Source organism: Aspergillus steynii (genome assembly GCF_002849105.1).
Source record: "Aspergillus steynii IBT 23096 chromosome Unknown P170scaffold_9, whole genome shotgun sequence".
NCBI lineage: Eukaryota > Fungi > Ascomycota > Eurotiomycetes > Eurotiales > Aspergillaceae > Aspergillus > Aspergillus steynii.
The window spans coordinates 1,574,889-1,593,827 of NW_020194406.1; the positions used below are offsets into that span (position 1 = coordinate 1,574,889).

The window sequence follows — 18,939 nt, forward strand, 5'->3', positions numbered from 1 at the left end:
AGGTCTAGATCAGAAACGGACCTTGTTCTAATTCATCGTTTGCGCAAGTCTGCAGGGCACACGATAAGAAGGGGGGAAAAGATTGATTAACTGTACTCGACACGTCATAGTCATTTATCTTCTAAAACACATTATTGCTCATCAACCGAGTTTAAAATTTTGACACCGCAACCGCAACAGCCTGAGAATCGGTATGGCTTATGCTGACAGTAACCTGTTTGACGCCATTCTGCTGGGCGGCCTCGGCTGCAGCGCCATGGAGCTAGAACGGAGATTAGTTTCCTTTGGTTTCAAAAGCCTGAGCCGGGGGAGGGTGGGAGCTTACATTGACCACGGGTGCCCCGGTTGCGTCATTCACGATCTCAATGTCTTTCAGTGGAGCCCCAGCGCCTTTGCTGGAAACGCCGAGCGATTTGAAAACAGCCTCCTTTGCACTCCACCGTCCAGCGAAAGAAGCCCTGGGAGATGCTGCCTGGCGGCAATATTGTTCCTCCTTGGCAGTGAAATTTCTCTCAACGAACGTTTCATTGTCAATGTTAACGGCCTCGAGATTCTCCACATCTACTCCGATCTTCGAATTGTCAACGACATGGGCCTTCGCCAAGGACTCGACCATCTGTCTTGTGCTCTCGGCCCCTGCATCGGTGTGCTTGGGAGGTGCTGAGGGAAATTTCAACTCGGAGGTCTTCTTGTCCATGGTAACACGGTAATCGGGGTTGAGGAAGACCTTATTTTGGAGGTCATCTTCGTACGGCGCTTTGTTCTTGGCGACAAAGATACTGTTGTTGATCAAGCCGTTATGGAAGAAACGGTATGCCTTCTTCTGCCTGGCCTCAACCTTGGTCTTGTAGGCATTGAATTGGGTGCGGTCCAAGGCTGCGTACAAATACTTCGGGTGAATACCAATGACCTGAGCGCCCTTTTGGCCAAAACCGAAGGAAGTAACCGAGAATGCCTTGATTCCATCCGTCTGAATGCTGCGGCTGGGGTAGACGATGTAGTCAAACTTCTCCATCACCTTGTCAACATTATCAGCGTTGCGATTACCCGGAACAAGACCGCTGTCCAGAACCTGCAAGCATCCGTTGAACATCCACGCGCCCGCCGCACCCTTCGGATGTCCCGTGAGGTACTTTTGGAAGATACCCAGGAGAGCGTTGCCTTTCTGACGGCCCAGATGTTTCATCTGCTGGCAAATGACGTCGGACTCATTCTTATCATTTGCGACGGTGGAGGTGCCGTGGAAGGAAGCAACACCAATATCATCAACGGTGAGACCCCACGTAGCAAGAGCACCTCGGAGGGGAGCGATGCGGGAATCCTGCTTCCAGAAGTTGTTTCCAAGGCTGAATTGTGCGTCCTTTTCTTGGCGTATGGCCTCGCGTTCAATATGCTGGGCTCGCTCCTGCATGTATTCAGACACGTTAAAAGAGTCAGGACTCTGGGACTCCATGGCCCCAATCTCCTCCTGGAGATACAGCAATTCAGATTCCTGCCACTCCTTGATTTGTTTCCTGCGCAAATCCAGCTGTCGGCGGCGGTACTTGATATCCAACAAAGGCGAAGGGAACTTGCCGGGGTTCTCACGGGCAGTGGTAAGAACACCCTGGCCTGGAGCAGGAACCGAGCGACCGATCTTGTCCGTAGCTGTGGTTGTCAGGGCAATGACACCATGAATAGGCACACCCATGTCCAAGGCAAGCTGTGCACTCATGATGAGCTGCATTCCACAGCCCTGTGATTCCATGAACCCAGCACGAGTAGTTGTCGTTGGTCGAGACATTTCCTGCGGAGTGCGACCGTGGGCGAATTCGTCCTCCGCGTTGCTGGTAGCCTTCATGTTGGCGAATTCATATGAGCCCTCTTCCTGGAAATCGTCAAAGCCACCGACGAAACAGACGCGAGCCTTTCCTTCCACGATCGTCTCATAACCGATGTCAACGGACTCAACGGCCGTAGCACAAGCACCAACGGGCGTCTTAATAGGTCCTGTGGAGGACAGGAGGAGCATGTTGACCCACGCACTCATGGTATTGATAAAAGATTCCTGGAGGATGTCTTTCTGGAGAGGCTTGTCCAGGTAGCGGTCCTTATACATCCCCCGCAAGGCATGTGTTCCTCCGATACCAGAACCGATGCAGTTACCGACCTCCGAGAGATGAACGTACTTGTAGAATTCGTACGGGTCGGTGATACCCGCTGAAAGCATAGACTCCGCAGTGCACACGAGAACGAACAACGTGACCGGGTCGACTTGCTCAATGATATCATCGGGGATACCATATCTCTTCGCGTCCCAACCGGTTGGAACTTGTCCAGCAACGAGACGGTCGAACTGGAGAGCCTTCGGTATGAGGAGAGTAGCCCCCTTCTTGAGACGGACAGTGAACTCTCCTGATTCGGGGACCTCGAAGGTTTCTACCTTGTCGCCATGCTCGCGCTTGAACTCCTCTGCAGTCTCCTTTGAAGCCTCAAACGGATCCAAATCTTCCTCGATCACGATTTCTTGGAGCAGTTGTTTCTTTTTGGGATCATAACCCTTGAACAACTCGGGCTCAATAAGCCGAATACCCGAATGCTCGAGAATGAACTTCTCATACTTGGCCTTGATATCCTTATCGTCCACCGGTTCACCAGTCTTCGAGTCAACCCAGCCAGAATAGGCCTTCCCCTTTAGTGGGCCGTTGTGATGTTTGATAAGCCCCATGATCCAAGCCATTTCAACACATCCCTCGAGAGAGAACTTTCCATGCGCTTCCATTTCCCAACGTGTCCGTGAGTTTCCCCAGGGTCCAACTTCTGAGAAGCCAGTGACGACGACGACTTTGTCCAGGTTAACCATGCCCTTGAGAGACTCATTGAGGGGTTTGATATCCTCATCCCAGTCGGGTAAGTTGGGAAACTGGAACTTGATATTGGCACGCGGCTCTGCGTTGACGCGCTTGTAGAGCACTTCACTGTCCTCGCCATTGACAATCTTGTTCTCAATAGCTGTTTCCTTGATAACTGCTTGCCGAACATCGCTTGTTGCCATGATATTTGTGCGGAGTTTGGTCATGAGGCCTTTGAGGTCAGGAATGAACTGAAGACCACCGTTGAGATCCGCCCAGACTGGATCAAGCTGGCAGAGGTTGACAATCGCAGGCGCCATCAGACCAAGGAGATTGAGAGCCATCTCCTGCTGAGAGAAAGTACGGACGCCAAGCTTCTCAACCCCTTCGGCGACCATGTTATTCCCACTCATCAATCCAGTACCACGAGTCCAACCAATTACGGCACCGCAGATAGTCAGGTAATTGTTCCAACTCTCGGAATACCAGCGGTTGAATAGTGTTTCCAAAGCAAGCTTGGACTCGGAATACAAGCCGTCATTTCCGAAGGTGCCGTGGTTGGGAGACAAGGGCAAGATGACCTGGGCAGGGCGAGTCTCGAAGCCGTTAGCTTGCTTCTGAGATTTGATGCAGCCCAGCAGTCGCAAGAGGTTGGTCAACATGATGCGATGAGCGAGCTCTGATTTAGAGTCGATCGAGTCAATCTCGCGGCCATTTTCAGGAATTGCCGCGAACGGGACGACGAAGTCCAAGTCCCAGCCAAGGCCCTTTTTAGGATCATAGATGTAATCAACAAGAGCCTCCACGTCCTGCTTGCTTCCTTGGTTGAAAGGGACCACAACCAATTGCGAGCCACGACCCCCGTAGCGGGCGTACATTGCCTGGTAGTACTCGGTAACCTCACGGGAGTATCGACTGGTTGTCACGACGACCTTGGCCCCGCCACTGATCAGGCCTTGCAGGACTTCAGCTCCAATCGAGCCGGCGCCAGCACCTGTCATCAAAACATTTTTTCCTTGGAATGTCAGTCCAGATCGAGCAGCCGACTCCATGACATCGAGATAAACACCCGTAAGCTTCTTGTTGTATTCCCAACCGTGCTCCATCTTCTTCTTCAGGTGCAAGAAAGGAATCGTTTCAACTTTGCCTGTACGTGGGCTTCCATTGCGCTTGAGACCGTTCCGGCCAGACTTTTTGGTATTGCCATTTTCTTGTGGCATGATCTGGTTCTCGTTCATACTCAAAGCGCGGATCACTTCCTTGTAGAGCGTGTTGAATTGCAACTGAGACGATTTCGATAGGCGGTGTTGTCGTTTGATCAACTTGTAAACGCTTCGAAGGTCGTTTTGCACCTTGGCCCGGTTACTGTATTCTGAAATGGGACCACCCTCTGCCATCTGCTTGACATAGTGCTCCAGCTTGCGAGCGCTAGCTCGAGGAACTTCCTGGTACCCGATATTTCCCCGTGCATCTATAGTTGTCTGGGGGCCGGTAGGGATGGCAACGTCCTTATAAACGGGGGATACACCCAGGACTTCCTTGCAATTTTCGATGAGCTGCTGGCCCAGTTCCTTGGCAAGGTGATAGGTTTCACCCCTGTCAGTTGGGCAGTTGTCGATATGATATTGCATGAATTCAAGAAGAAGGGGATTTGAGCGGTTCATGATGCGGATACATTGGCTGACAATCTCGCGATCGACCACCCTCAGTCTGCCGAAGATAATATCGTAGTACATGCTCAAGGCATCCTGTCGAGCCCAGTTCCAGGAGGAGTCGTATACACGTGCCTTCAACGAGTCAAAGGCCGGTTCAATGCCGGAGGCGTAGAAATCACCGTGTTCAGCCTGCCACAAATCCAGCTGGGCCTGCAGCGTTCTCTGGGTTTCTTGAGAGGTGATGAATGCCTTCTGACCAGCACGTAGATCCATCTTCAAGTACCGTGCAATTATCTCTAGCTGCTGCTTGAAGAGGGCTCGTTGATCCTTGGTCAAAGCATCGATAGCAGCGGGGTCCATAAGCATGCCTCCGGTATTTCCTCCGTTGTCACCGCCACTTGTCGGGGCAGAGAGGTTGACGCCGGCACTCGCGGCATATTTATTTGCGACATCATCAAGATACGCCTTCGCATCAGGCTCGGATCCGATACGAGAGGCAGGCTCCATCGTCAGAGCAAGAAGAAGGACACCATCTTGTCTGCCAGCTCCCAAGCCCCATCGTGTCTCCAAATATTTCCGGACAGCTGTAATATTGAAACCTCCAGGCATTTTGGATGACACCAAGCGAGCAATGAGAGAGGAAGACTGTTTACCCAGCTGACCGTTGAAAGTCGCTTGCATGGATGCGCCCAACTCATCGAGAGGAGTGTCTTCTGGTTTCTCTGGTGTAGATCCGAATTCCTTACCCAAGTCTCCGAGGATTTCATTTTGCAATGTCGATTTACCTATCGATCAAAACGTTTTAGCTTGTACTTGAAAGGGCATCCCGGGTCCATCATGTGAACATACCTCCTACCAAGTCCTTGATAGCCTTGCTCAGGGGTACATCTGACAGGCCCTTCTTCAATTTCTGTGCTACCAGAGTGCGAAGAACATCAACCGCCGTTACCGGGGCGTCCTCAACTGCTGCTGCCGGGCCAGCGCTAGCAGGTGGTGGCGAAGCGGCTGCGGGTGCTGCCGCGGCCGCCGGAGCAGCAGGGGCAGGAGCGCTGGATGCAGGTGCTGCTTCAACTTCCGGTTCCTCCTCTATAGGATCCACATCATAGTATATTTCCTTGGCGTCCTTGTTGTAGCAGAGTATTTGGCGCTGCACTGATGTTGCGGCGTCATATGCTTCATATTTCGATGCAATCGTTCGCCTTGCCATGCCACCCAATGTATCTGCCGGGCCGATTTCGACGATTCGTTCTGTTCGCTGTTCTGCGAGAACAACATCTTGGGTCTCAATCCATCTCACCGGTGAGGCGAACTGGTAAGCCAGAAGCTCAACCAGCAGGGTATGAGCAAGTTCCTGTTCAACTTCCGGTCGCATGGCGGAGCTGACTGAAAATGTGGGATGAGAAGAAAGAGAAAAGAAAGCCCACAGGTGGTTTTCGGTGTCGTTTCGTGAACAATGATTTTCAAACTGACGGTGGCCGCTAGGTGAAAAACGGAGGGAGAGTAGGTGATTAGAACAATAATCTATTTAATATTGACAAACTGTAAAAATGTGCACCAGTCAGTAAAGAAATTAAAGGAGTCAGAAATTCATAAAATTTTCTCTGGATAACTGTTCTGGATCAAGCCCAGTGGTGTACAGGACAGAGACAGTTCAAAAAAAAAAAAAAAAAGAAAAAAAAAAAAGGAAAGGGCCGGCCTAACATACTGTAATGACTTAAAACCTTCACAGCACACCGTCTCAAGGTGGGAATCGCTAAAGCCCACTCAGCTTTGAAACCACAGACAGTGGGGAAAAATATATACCAGCAAACCAGAAGGGAACAAAGCGAATTGTGAAATACCAAAAGAGAGTAGAAGTGAAGATAGAGAGAAGCCAAGGGTACCTACCCGATGGGAAAGACTACCTGTTGCTGAGCTTTTGGTGGGTGTTGGGGCGGGAGGAAAAGAGCACCGCCGTAGAGTAAGTTTAGGTCCACGCCCACGTACCGTACATTACTATCCAGTACTCCGGACTGACTGGCCTACCCAGCTAGGGAGGTACGACCCAGGTACGGTACTTACCGGGATTCCCAGGATTTCTACCACCGGCTCACGACGATGAGAATTATCCGTTATTCACCAAATGAAATTGGCTCTTATCGGGAATTGTAATCAATTTGCAGCCTGGAGTTTTTTTTTTTTTTTTTTTTTTTTTTTGCCCCCTTCTAAATCCACCTCCCGCCTCCGAACACTCCACAAATCAGAAGCCATCTAGCTTGGGATCCTACCGTAAGGTAGTACATAGGTACTCTGTACTTGTCTACCAAACGGTCTTGGGGGATGAGATAAATCTTCATTGATTCAGATATTTGCAATGATCGTGCCTGTCTCCGACGGATGTTTCTTTATCTGCCCCCGCAAAGTAGGTATCTACGAAGAGGTACCTACCTAGATGCTTATATTTTGACTAGGGCATGTTCAAGTCACTAGGTGATTGGTGCTTGCTGGCTGAAAAGATAGAGCTTGGGTACCGGGCACCTACCGTACCGTAGCTACTAGGCATCAGTACCTGAGAAGTGGATGGCTTTGGGGCCTGGAAGCTGCAAGTACCTTGTCCTTAAGGCATCTTACCCTATTATTCCCGTTGGGATGTAGCATTCACCGACAGAAAACCCTGAGATGTGTACCGGCAAATACATCCCAATGTCAGGTATTATTACCATCCGGCCGGATCCAGCCCAACCGTTTTGGACCTTTGGGGAGTTTCCGCTCGGCACTATACCCAATCGGGCCACTTCTCGTTCAACCAGCCCGAAAGTGCGGCTTCTCCTCCGCCCATCAGTTCAACAGTAGGTGCTCCGTCCAATACGGTGCGTTGCGTGGATGGTATTATTTGATCTTTTTTTTAATTCTTTTTTTTTTTTTTTTTTTTTTTGCACAGTTCATCCCTCCCCCCTCTGTCGGCCATTATCATTTCATAGCAGTCCCAATCCCTCCACAGGTCCTTTTTCGTGCACATTAATATTATTTACTTGCTGTAATACCCCTTTTTTCTTCTTCTCCAATTTCCCCCATTATACTCTATTATTCATTTGAAGTCCTGATTTCGCAGGCATCTTCTCTACCCTCATCGGTCTAATCTCTTTTTCTCCCTCCTTTCTTTATTTTCCCCCTCTTCTTTTTTCCTTTTGAAAAAAGACGCGGTGAGGGGTGGACCAACATATGACCAATAAACCCGGATTTGATTGAGATTTTTTTAGAGATAGATCATTCATTTTTACGAAAACCGGTACGTCACTTAAATCATTGGACCCAGCAAAAAGAGGAAGAGAGAGAAGCTAAAGTCAACTTCCAAGCGAACAATAGATACGAGATCACGAGAAGATGTATGGAACATCAACCGGGCCCCAGACGGGAATCAACACTCCACGCTCATCGCAGTCGTTGCGCCCACTGATCCTGTCTCATGGATCCCTCGAATTCTCCTTCCTCGTGCCGACTTCTCTTCACTTCCATGCTTCTCAATTGAAAGATGTTTTCACAGCGTCGCTTCCTCAACCGACAGATGAGCTTGCCCAAGACGACGAGCCTTCCTCGGTAGCGGAGCTTGTGGCCAGGTACATTGGACATGTCGCCCACGAGGTTGAGGAAGGCGAGGATGATGCGCAGGGAACATACTTAGAGGTCCTGAAGCTTGCTCTCAATGAATTTGAGCGGGCGTTCATGCGTGGCAACGATGTCCATGCAGTTATCGCCGGGCTCCCGGGGATCACGGCCAAGAAAATCTCGGTTGTGGAAGCGTACTACGCTGGCAGAGCAGCTGCCGGTCGTCCCACCAAGCCTTATGACTCCGCTCTGTTCCGTGCTGCCTCCGATGAGAAGGCAAGCATTTACACCGTCTTTGGAGGACAAGGAAATATCGAAGAATATTTTGACGAACTCAGGGAAATTTATTCTACGTACCCTTCCTTTGTGGATGACTTGATCTCCTCGTCGGCTGAATTGCTACAGTCCCTGTCGCGCGAGCCCGAAGCCAGCAAGCTGTATCCCAAGGGCTTAGATATTCTCCATTGGCTCCAGGATCACGATTCTCAGCCCGACACGGATTATTTGGTGTCGGCTCCCGTGAGTTTACCATTAATCGGCTTGGTTCAGCTGGCACATTTTGTGGTTACTTGCAAGGTTCTGGGGAGGGAGCCTGGAGAGATTCTGGAGAGGTTCAATGGGACAACCGGTCATTCTCAGGGAATTGTTACTGCTGCAGCAATCGCATCGACAACTACCTGGGAAAGCTTTGAGAAGGCAGCGAAGGATGTATTGACAATGCTGTTTTGGATCGGCCTGCGCAGCCAACAAGCCTATCCACGTACATCCATTGCTCCCTCCGTATTGCAGGATTCCATTGAAAATGGAGAAGGCAACCCGACCCCCATGCTTTCGATCCGCGACCTTCCCAGATCCGCTGTCCAGGAGCATATCGATACCACCAATGAACACCTTCCAGAGGATCGCCACATCTCTATTTCTTTGGTCAACAGTGCTCGCAACTTTGTTGTGACCGGGCCGCCACTTTCCCTGTACGGTTTGAACCTCCGCCTACGCAAAGTCAAGGCCCCGACTGGCTTGGACCAGAATCGTGTTCCTTTCACACAACGGAAGGTCCGATTTGTCAACCGTTTTCTTCCCATCACCGCTCCCTTCCACAGCCAATACCTTGCCTCGGCGTACGATCGGATTCTGGAGGATTTGGAAGACATTGAAATACCAGCGAAGTCCTTGAACATTCCCGTCTACGGCACCAAAAGTGGCGACGATTTGAAGACATTAGGTGATGCGAACATAGTCCCTGAGCTGGTCCGCATGATCACTCACGATGCGGTCAATTGGGAGCAGGCAACCGTCTTCTCTGGGGCTACTCACATTGTTGATTTTGGCCCAGGCGGAATTTCTGGCCTTGGAGTGCTCACGAACCGTAACAAAGATGGGACTGGTGTTCGTGTTGTGCTTGCTGGAGCTATGGACGGCACCAACGCTGAAGTTGGCTACAAACCAGAGCTCTTCGATCGCGACGAACACTCAGTGAACTTTGCCATAGACTGGGTTAAAGAGTACGGGCCTCGCTTGGTAAAGAACAAGACTGGTCAGACCTTTGTCGACACGAAGATGAGCCGAATCCTGGGAATTCCCCCAATCATGGTCGCTGGAATGACACCAACCACGGTTCCTTGGGATTTTGTTGCTGCGACCATGAATGCGGGTTACCACGTTGAACTTGCTGGTGGTGGTTATTACAATGCCAAGACGATGACCGATGCTGTTTCCAAGATCGAGAAGGCTATCCCCCCAGGCCGTGGTATTACGATCAACTTGATTTACGTCAATCCTCGTGCCATGGCATGGCAGATACCTCTGATCGGAAAGCTTAGGGCTGACGGTGTGCCAATTGAAGGTCTCACCATCGGTGCCGGAGTCCCTTCTATTGAAGTTGCTAATGAGTACATCGAGACTCTTGGGATAAAGCATATTGCTTTCAAACCAGGATCTGTCGATGCCATCCAGCAAGTCATCAATATCGCGAAGGCCAACCCCAGGTTCCCGGTTATCCTTCAATGGACCGGAGGTCGGGGTGGTGGTCACCATTCATTTGAAGATTTCCACCAACCCGTCCTTCAGATGTACAGCCGCATCCGACGCTGCGACAACATCGTTCTTGTTGCTGGCAGTGGCTTTGGTGGTTCTGAGGATACCTACCCTTACCTTTCTGGAACCTGGTCATCGTGCTTCGGATATCCGCCCATGCCGTTCGACGGTTGTTTGTTCGGCAGTCGCATGATGATTGCTAAAGAGGCACATACTTCAAAGAATGCCAAGCAGGCCATCGCTGACGCCCCGGGTCTTGACGACAAGGACTGGGAAAAGACGTACAACGGTTCTGCCGGCGGTGTGGTCACGGTCCTTTCTGAAATGGGCGAACCGATCCACAAACTTGCCACAAGGGGTGTTCAATTCTGGCATGAAATGGACCAGAAGATCTTCAAGCTTGATAAATCTAAGCGTGTGCCTGAGCTCAAGAAGCAGCGCAACTACATCATCCAGAAACTTAACGACGATTTCCAGAAGGTGTGGTTTGGCCGCAATGCGGCCGGCGAAACCGTTGACTTGGAAGACATGACATACACTGAGGTTGTCCATCGCATGGTGGATCTCATGTACGTCAACCATGAATCACGATGGATTGATGACTCGCTGAAAAGACTGACCGGCGATTTCATTCGTCGGGTCGAGGAGCGATTTACTGCCTCCGAGGGTCAGCCCTCTCTGCTGCAAAATTACTCGGAGCTCAACACCCCTTACCCAGCGATTGATAATATTTTGGCCGCCTACCCTGAATCGGCTTCCCAGCTCATCAACGCTCAAGACGTTCAGCATTTCCTCCTACTCTGTCAACGACGTGGGCAAAAGCCAGTCCCATTTGTTCCTTCCTTGGATGATAACTTCGAATATTGGTTCAAGAAAGACTCTTTGTGGCAGAGTGAGGACTTGGAGGCGGTTGTTGGCCAGGATGTTGGAAGGACTTGTATTTTGCAGGGTCCAATGGCTGCCAAATTCTCTAATGTGATTGACCAGCCCGTGCAGGATATCCTGGACAGCATTCACCAGGGGCACATTCAGAGCTTGGTCAAGGATGTATATGCCGGTGACGAAACAAAGATACCAGCTGTTGAATACTTTGGTGGTCATCTCAAGGAGACTATCGACGAGCCTGAGATCGAAGGCCTAACAATTGCGGAAGACTCGAACAAGGTAACCTATAGGTTATCATCCTCCCCTTCAGCAGATCTGCCTAGCCTCGACAGGTGGTTGGGTCTACTTGCCGGTGTATCATTTTCCTGGAGACATGCCTTCTTCCTCACCGACGTCTTCGTTCAAGGCCACCGTTTCCAGTCCAACCCCATGAAACGACTTGTCGCTCCCACGTCGGGGATGTATGTGGAAATCACACACCCTAACGATCCCTCCAAAACGTCGATCACCGTGAGAGAGCCCTACCAGTCCGGAAAAATGGTCCGAACAATTGAGGTGAAATTGAACGAGACTCAACAAATCAGCCTCACGTTGTTCGAAGGAAGAACAGCTGAATCCGGTGTTGTTCCGCTGAGTTTCCTGTTCACATATCACCCTGAGGCGGGTTATGCGCCGATCAGAGAGGTCATGGAAGGTCGCAACGATCGGATCAAGGAATTTTATTACCGCGTCTGGTTCGGTAATAAGGATGTTCCCTTCGAGACTCCCACAACTGCAACTTTCTCCGGTGGTCGTGAAACAATTACTTCTCAAGCTGTCGCTGATTTTGTGCATGCTGTTGGCAACACTGGTGAGGCCTTTGTTGATCGCCCTGGCAAGGAGGTCTTTGCTCCCATGGATTTTGCCATCGTTGCGGGTTGGAAAGCCATCACGCAGCCTATCTTCCCTCGTACGATAGATGGAGATTTGCTGAAGCTTGTCCACTTGTCGAACGGATTCAAGATGGTCCCTGGGGCACAGCCACTTAAGGTTGGCGACGTGCTGGATACCACGGCGCAGATCAATTCGGTCATCAACCAAGACTCGGGCAAAATGGTGGAAGTTTGTGGCACCATTGAAAGGGACGGTAAACCTATCATGCATGTTACGAGCCAGTTCCTTTACCGAGGTGCCTACGTGGATTTCGAAAATACCTTCCAGCGCAAGGATGAGGTTCCTATGCAGCTCCACCTTGCTTCCAGTAGGGACGTGGCTGTCCTTCGTTCCAAGGAATGGTTCCGCATGGACGAACCTGATCTCGAGCTCCTTGGCCAAACCTTGACTTTCCGTCTTCAAAGTCTCATCAAGTTCAAGAACAAGTCTGTTTTCAGTCACGTTCAGACAGTCGGACAGGTCCTCCTTGAGCTTCCTACCAAGGAAATCATTCAAGTCGCCTCGGTCGACTATGAGGCCGGCACTTCCCACGGAAACCCCGTCATCGACTACCTCCAGCGGAACGGAAACTCGATTGAGCAGCCTGTTTACTTTGAAAACCCAATCCCTCTTAGCGGCAAAACGCCGTTGGTTCTCCGGGCTCCCACATCCAATGAGACCTATGCTCGTGTCTCTGGCGATTACAACCCAATCCATGTTTCCCGCGTCTTTTCCAGCTACGCCAACTTGCCGGGCACTATTACCCATGGCATGTATACCAGTGCTGCTGTGCGCAGTTACGTCGAGACTTGGGCGGCTGAAAATAACATTGGGCGTGTGCGTGGATTCCATGTGTCCCTGGTCGGTATGGTCTTGCCTAATGACATGATTACGGTCAAACTACAACATGTCGGTATGATTGCTGGCCGTAAAATCATCAAGGTTGAGGCTAGCAACAAAGAAACCGAGGACAAAGTTCTTCTGGGCGAAGCTGAGGTTGAGCAGCCCGTCACTTCCTATGTGTTCACGGGACAAGGCTCACAGGAGCAAGGTATGGGGATGGAGCTTTATGGTAGCAGCCCCGTTGCTCGTGAGGTTTGGGATCGAGCGGATCGTCATTTCATCGAGAACTATGGACTCTCGATAATTGACATTGTGAAGAACAACCCCAAGGAGCTTACTGTCTATTTCGGTGGTCCACGTGGTAAGGCTATTCGCCAGAACTACATGTCCATGACTTTCGAATCTGTGAATGCGGATGGGACAATCAAGTCTGAGAAGATCTTCAAAGAGGTCGATGAGACTACATCCTCTTACACCTACCGGTCGCCGTCGGGACTTCTTTCTGCAACCCAGTTCACGCAACCGGCTCTTACTTTGATGGAAAAGGCAAGCTTCGAAGACATGCGCGCCAAAGGCCTCGTTCAGAGAGATAGTAGTTTTGCGGGTCACTCGCTCGGCGAATATTCGGCTCTGGCTGCCCTGGCTGATGTCATGCCAATTGAGAGTTTGGTTTCCGTTGTTTTCTACCGAGGTTTGACTATGCAAGTTGCTGTGGAGCGAGATGAGCAAGGTCGATCGAACTATTCGATGTGCGCTGTCAATCCAAGTCGCATTTCCAAAAGTTTCAACGAGCAGGCTTTGCAATATGTGGTTGAAAACATCTCCGAGCAAACGGGCTGGCTCTTGGAAATTGTCAACTACAACGTGGCAAACATGCAATATGTTGCTGCTGGTGATGTAAGTCTACTAGTCCCGCGGAGCCTATGAACCTCCCACTAACTCTCATACAGTTACGAGCTCTTGACTGCCTCACCAACCTTCTTAACTATTTGAAGGCCCAAAACATCGACATCCCTGCTCTCATGCAAAGTATGTCGCTAGAAGACGTCAAGGCTCATCTTGTCAACATCATCCATGAGTGTGTCAAGCAAACGGAGTCCAAGCCTACTCCTATTTCTCTTGAAAGAGGCTTCGCAACAATTCCCCTCAAAGGAATTGATGTTCCTTTCCACAGCACTTTCCTCCGCTCTGGTGTGAAACCCTTCCGGTCGTTCTTATTGAAGAAGATCAACCGGACTACCATCGACCCTAGCAAGTTGATTGGAAAGTACATTCCGAACGTGACAGCTCGCCCATTCGAGATCACGAAGGAATACTTTGAAGATGTCTACAGGCTTACAAACTCGCCTCGTATTGCCCATATCTTGGCAAACTGGGAGAAATTTGAGTAAAGGAAAATGGGAACAATTCGAGAATCTGGCTTTACGTCCAATGTCCTAGTGTGCATTCCAGTTGCGTTTCTCGTGTTTATTTTTCGTTTTATCTTTTTTCTTGACATCATGCTTCTCCATGTTTGCTATAAAATACTTTGTCTTAGCGCCCGGTGTTGAGAAGTGTTTTTACATTTCAATTTCACTATTCAATTTACATTAATTCTTCCAGACCAAAGGTCACTTTACCACAATCCTCATTTGGGGGTGGGCGAACGAAAATCGAAAACAAAGCATTCTAGGTATCTCAAGGATGAGCAGCATTGACGCGATTTGACCTTTATTCTCCACCTTCTTTCAGAGCACCGGGCCGTAAAAGACGATCCTCTTTTCCATAAACACCGACATCCTTCACAATCGCTATAAATCGCCGGTGATTTTCCTTGGAATCTCCAATGCGAGGGCGGAATATCTTCAGCAGGTCGCTGCTCAAAATGCCAGATTGTGGGATAGCGGCATGGATCTCTGCAGGTGAGGGAAAGGCTTGACTATTCGAAAGCCCCGGAGTAGACACGCGAATTTGACCTGTATACGTTAGTCGGTTAGATTTTTGAGAAAAGGGGGGGTTGCTTAGTAGCAAACTCCTGGTCTGCAAATAAGTACCTTTTAGTGGTTCTGGACTACTAACCCGACTTCCCGAGAAACTTCGGTTAGCCAGAGGTGTTGGACTGGATGCTCGCGACCCCTGTGGTGTTCCACCACGAGAGGCCAGAGAGGGAGGATTAAGCTTAAGTTTCTTAGTCTTTCCACTTTCGCTCATCTCAGCTCCCGAGCCTGCACCGGGGTCTACATCGCTGGTGGATCCAGCGCCACCGCCTGGTCCGTTTCGAACACGCTTCTTGCTAACCTGGAACACATCAGCTACTAGTCCTAAGAGTTTTAGACTTTGGGACTCACAGGGGCGGTCGACGATGCCATTGGAGACATGGGGCGAGAACTAGGCTGAGGTGTAGGCTGAGCATGCTTGGATTTCCCCTTTTTGCGCGAAGTATCCGTCCCACTCGCGTCAGAAACGTTGGGTGACCCGAGTCGTCTCCGTGTCGCAGTAGCTGAGCCTTTCTTGAGAGGGTCAGCATGCTTGGGGCGACCTGATGGTGTGTTTCCACCCTTTGAAGAAGTCGCGGGATCCTTTTTGTTCTTCTCCTCCTCGGCCTTTCGCTCTTCCTCCTTAACCCGCTCGGCTTCACTTTCATCGGTGCTCTACGTTGCAAGTATTAGCATAATATCAGTCAAAGGATGGAAATGGTGGGGGCTTACCTCCTCATCGGAGTAGGGGTTAACATCAGACCCACTGCTATAGTCGTAGTTCTTTTCTCTCTTCTGCAGTGCTTTCCTGACTTTCTTACCCTGGACTCGGCGAGCCTCTTTTTCCTTCCTCTCTCGCAATTCCTCTTCTTCGTATTCCTTTTCTTGTTTCAAATCAAACACGTTGGCCTTCAGTTGATCCTGTTTGATTCTTTTTTCGGCAGCCTTCGCTTCCTCATCCTCGTTGAATAAATCATCATGCTCCTCATCGTCAGCAAACCTGTCTTCTTCGAAATCCATCTCACCAGCTTCTAAGCCTTCGGCGCCACCTGTGGTGCCTTGTTTGCCAGCGTATACTTTCCGCTGCTTGGCGAATTGCTCCAATTCCTTTCGCTGAGCTTGCTCCTGCTGCTTCTCCATAAACCATCTCGGATCTTTCACCTTCTTCGCCATAAATTTCTCCGCCTCCTCTATGGTAAGAGCCTTAAATTGGTTTTTGGCACTAAATCTGTACCACTTCTCAACTGGTATCATTCTCATTTTTCCAGCGTCCGGCACGAATATTGCGTGGGTTTCTGATAAGGCGGCCTCATAGTTACCGACCCAGATGTTTTTGTTGTCAAAATCCTCCAAGTGCCACGGCAATGCCTCTTCGTACTTGATTCGTGTCCTGGCTATCTCTTCAGGAGTCATGTCTGTTTTTGAAACCTGTTGTGTCTTCTGTTTGGGGGCGTTCGCTCTCTTCGCCGTAGATCCAATAGAGGGCGCTATTTGGGCCAGGTTTTCGGCACGTTCTTTCTCTCGCGCCGCTTTCCTAGCCTCCAGCTCTTCACGTTCGGCATCATCCACTTGGTTGCCGAACTCAACAGGACCTCTTTGCATGCCCTTGTCCGCGCCTACCGCATGTGACTTTGCCCGTGGATCACGGCGCTGAAGCCGAACAGGTCGGGTAAACTGGGTTTCATCGCGGGGGTCAACCGTCTTCTTCGACGCGAATCTGGCAATATGGTGCTTTAGGCCCTCTCGGAATGCTCGCTTGGTAGTGACAAGGGGATAATCTTTGTAGGTCTCGGATAACAGAGGACCGCTGAATCCATTCGCCGACAGAGTGTTTGATGGAGGCTGGGGCTTGCCCTTGTCAGTGTGAGTGGCAGGTGGGGGAATAGATCCAGTTGCTCGCGCCGGAAATGGTTTCGAGAGTGGACCATTCCCAGCTGGCTTGGTAACAGTAGGCTTCTTCCTCGGCCGTACGAGAGGATCTGCCACCCTTGGGCGACGGATCCTCATTGGTGGAGCACCACTTGAGCCAGCTGGCGTCCGTGAATTCGGATTGCTTGTAGGGGTAGTCATGATACACCTGAGGCGAACCGCGCGCCGTATGGATTCGCAAAACCCGGGGTTTTCCGGTGGCTGGGAAGTGCAGCGTTCCCTCGAGCAAAGGAAGGATTTGTGTTCGTCCGGCTAGAAGAAAAGGAGGGAAAGGAAAAGAAAAGACGAAAGAAGGTGGATGAGTTGAGCTTCAGCTTTGAGGTGCCCCGGTAATCAAACGGTTGGTTGAAGGTGGATTCGAAGCCGTTGCTTACATAATCTGACCCTCCAGTTGATCAATGCGGGAATGTTCTTTGTCTTCACCTGGCTTTTTTGTTGATTCACAGCCGAGCCAACCTACTCCGTAGGTGGTAGCCTTTCAACAACTTCTTTTTTTTTATCCCTGGCCGGCTCACTTGGTTACACTAATCGGTTTACAACATACAGCCCCATGACATATAATGGTCTCATCTCTGCACATACACATTCCATCTCAATGATTTCCGATGGTAGATATAATGTTAATGTATAATCATTGTCCACTTAAAACAGCTCCACGACCTTCTCGTCCTCATCATCTTGCCGCCTGTCATTTGTATTGGTGGCGTTTTCCTGCAGCGCATCTGTGCTGTCTTCACCCTGTTCCTCGCGCATCAAAACCTGAACCAGCCTGTCACAGGCTTCTCGAACATCCTCGTCGTCGACGTGGAGATGACACTCGCGGATAATAGGGTAGACCTTAATTGCCCTCATGATGTTTCGTCCCTCGCGCGTGGTTGTCAGCAACAAAAGAGTTTCAAGATGGGTGACTATAATGCTGCTGTCGCTGTCTCTCTTTTTGTCCGGCGGGAGCAATTGTAGGTCCGCTAGCATGTCCATGGACTCTTCATCGACAAACTCCTCTGGCCCAGCAATGGGCAAGAGAATATACGGTAGGATGTTGGCGTCGTCCTCGGAGAGAAGCACAGAATGGAAAGGAATGTCGAATGCGACGTTCTTGATAGTTGACGCAACTCCTTTTCTCCGTACCGTACTATTGTGTTCTGTAAACACGATCAGCTTGGTGACTGGTACAACACCATCATAATCTTGTCTCGATGTAAAATAGGCCCGGCCCTCTTCAGATTTCGAGAGATCGGCAAATAGATATGACAGGTAATCAAAATTAGCGCGTTTGTTCAGAGCACCTTCTGCGCCTTTCACAAAACAATCCATCAGTTGATCGATGGCAAAGGCGGAGCTGGACACAGACTCGGGGGTTTTCCGCTTCAGTGTAAGAAGCCTGTTTATCTTGCTAGACTTTGCAAGGTTGGCAATCAACATCGAGACGTCATCTGCGTTTGGCTCGTTGACATTCTGCACCATTCGTATCAGTACAAATGTTGTTCTAGGGCATGCTGTTTTTGCCATCGTTGGAAATGGGGAGTGGCCTCTGGCCAGGAGGACTAACAGTCAGTTTGACGAGGAGGGTATCCACGAAGGCGTCATCATTTGCGAGATTGGCCAATATCTCTTCGTCGGCTGAAAGATTGATAAGTATTGTCAGGGCATTCTTTGCGATTGGCTATATGACAGGCAAGGATTAGTAAATACGGGAACCCGCAAACTCGGTATTCTTCAAAGAACTTACTGTGTAGTCTCGGACCAAGAGCTTCAGATCACGCACTGGCAAAAGCTGGTGGCGTTTGAATAGGCCGGGCTCGGATTTTGAGAAGCCGACAAGGTTTTCGCATGCTTAAAAGTGAATAACAGAACAGTTACTATTTATTCCTATGCTGCTTTGTTGGGTTTGAACTTCTTGCGGATGATCACGGAAGGCATAGGGGGCTTCTGGAATGGTGGGCGGTACCAATTTGCCTTATTTGAGTGTTGCCATGATGGAGGAATTCAACCAACTAGAGAGAGCAGCAAATGAGCCTCCGGTCCATTCCTGCAGGCAGTCGCTAGGTATTTGGGCGATGATTAGGAAAAGACAAGGGGAGAAAACATATTCTCGGCTTACCTCTTCTAATTCCGTCGGCATTGTATAAATAGTTGCTGATTGATGGATCCGACTGCGCAAGGTATTGAAGGTTGCAGTTCTTTTTTTCCGCAAGGGAAGGGGTAAAAAAAAAAAAAAGAAAAGAAAAGAATACCCCGCCGTTAGTGGTGGGGAAGGCCCTCTGATGTCACTCGCCGGGATTCTTCCGTTGCAGCATCTACAGCAGTGGC

General features: G+C 50.0%; 4 protein-coding genes across 4 annotated transcripts; 1 reads left to right on the forward strand and 3 right to left on the reverse strand.

Annotated features, from left to right (window-relative positions):
* Window positions 1-151: 151 nt before the first annotated feature.
* Window positions 152-5,858, reverse strand: P170DRAFT_367857 (trifunctional fatty acid synthase subunit FAS2; the record flags this gene model as incomplete). The annotated part of the gene is made up of 3 exons (XM_024844827.1): window positions 152-262; window positions 326-5,271; window positions 5,336-5,858. The coding sequence occupies 3 exons, from the start codon at window positions 5,856-5,858 to the stop codon at window positions 152-154; spliced, it is 5,580 nt and encodes a 1,859-aa protein (XP_024699968.1).
* Window positions 5,859-7,614: 1,756 nt separating this feature from the next.
* P170DRAFT_440916 (tetrafunctional fatty acid synthase subunit FAS1) lies at window positions 7,615-14,513 on the forward strand. The gene is made up of 3 exons (XM_024850187.1): window positions 7,615-7,754; window positions 7,832-13,642; window positions 13,696-14,513. The coding sequence occupies exons 2-3, from the start codon at window positions 7,850-7,852 to the stop codon at window positions 14,134-14,136; spliced, it is 6,234 nt and encodes a 2,077-aa protein (XP_024699969.1). The 5' UTR covers window positions 7,615-7,754; window positions 7,832-7,849; the 3' UTR covers window positions 14,137-14,513.
* On the reverse strand, window positions 14,254-16,938 carry P170DRAFT_417508 (transcription factor IIF subunit TFG1). Its single transcript, XM_024847172.1, has 4 exons — window positions 15,433-16,938; window positions 15,073-15,375; window positions 14,779-15,022; window positions 14,254-14,700 (listed from the first exon to the last, which is right to left on the reverse strand). Exons 1-4 carry the CDS (start codon window positions 16,768-16,770, stop codon window positions 14,456-14,458), a joined length of 2,130 nt encoding a protein of 709 aa, XP_024699970.1. The 5' UTR covers window positions 16,771-16,938; the 3' UTR covers window positions 14,254-14,455.
* A 256-nt stretch (window positions 16,939-17,194) lies between these two features.
* Window positions 17,195-18,824, reverse strand: P170DRAFT_440918 (protein HGH1). The gene is made up of 5 exons (XM_024850188.1): window positions 18,731-18,824; window positions 18,578-18,623; window positions 18,359-18,462; window positions 18,179-18,292; window positions 17,195-18,084 (listed from the first exon to the last, which is right to left on the reverse strand). The coding sequence occupies exons 1-5, from the start codon at window positions 18,749-18,751 to the stop codon at window positions 17,272-17,274; spliced, it is 1,098 nt and encodes a 365-aa protein (XP_024699971.1). The 5' UTR covers window positions 18,752-18,824; the 3' UTR covers window positions 17,195-17,271.
* Window positions 18,825-18,939: the final 115 nt, after the last annotated feature.

What these genes read in the sequence shown, in the direction of transcription:
- P170DRAFT_440916 (XM_024850187.1), top strand. Translation starts at nt 7,850, where the DNA reads ATGTATGGAACATCAACCGGGCCCCAGACGGGAATCAACACTCCACGC. An exon ending in AATATGTTGCTGCTGGTGAT is followed by an intron (nt 13,643 to 13,695) that starts GTAAGTCTACTA and finishes ACTCTCATACAG; the next exon opens with TTACGAGCTCTTGACTGCCT.
- P170DRAFT_417508 (XM_024847172.1), bottom strand. Translation starts at nt 16,770, where the DNA reads ATGACTACCCCTACAAGCAATCCGAATTCACGGACGCCAGCTGGCTCA. An exon ending in TGGCATCGTCGACCGCCCCT is followed by an intron (nt 15,023 to 15,072) that starts GTGAGTCCCAAA and finishes GATGTGTTCCAG; the next exon opens with GTTAGCAAGAAGCGTGTTCG. An exon ending in TAGTCCAGAACCACTAAAAG is followed by an intron (nt 14,701 to 14,778) that starts GTACTTATTTGC and finishes TAACGTATACAG; the next exon opens with GTCAAATTCGCGTGTCTACT.
- P170DRAFT_440918 (XM_024850188.1), bottom strand. Translation starts at nt 18,751, where the DNA reads ATGCCGACGGAATTAGAAGAG. An exon ending in CACTCAAATAAGGCAAATTG is followed by an intron (nt 18,463 to 18,577) that starts GTACCGCCCACC and finishes TTCACTTTTAAG; the next exon opens with CATGCGAAAACCTTGTCGGC. An exon ending in CCCTCCTCGTCAAACTGACT is followed by an intron (nt 18,085 to 18,178) that starts GTTAGTCCTCCT and finishes CGAATGGTGCAG; the next exon opens with AATGTCAACGAGCCAAACGC.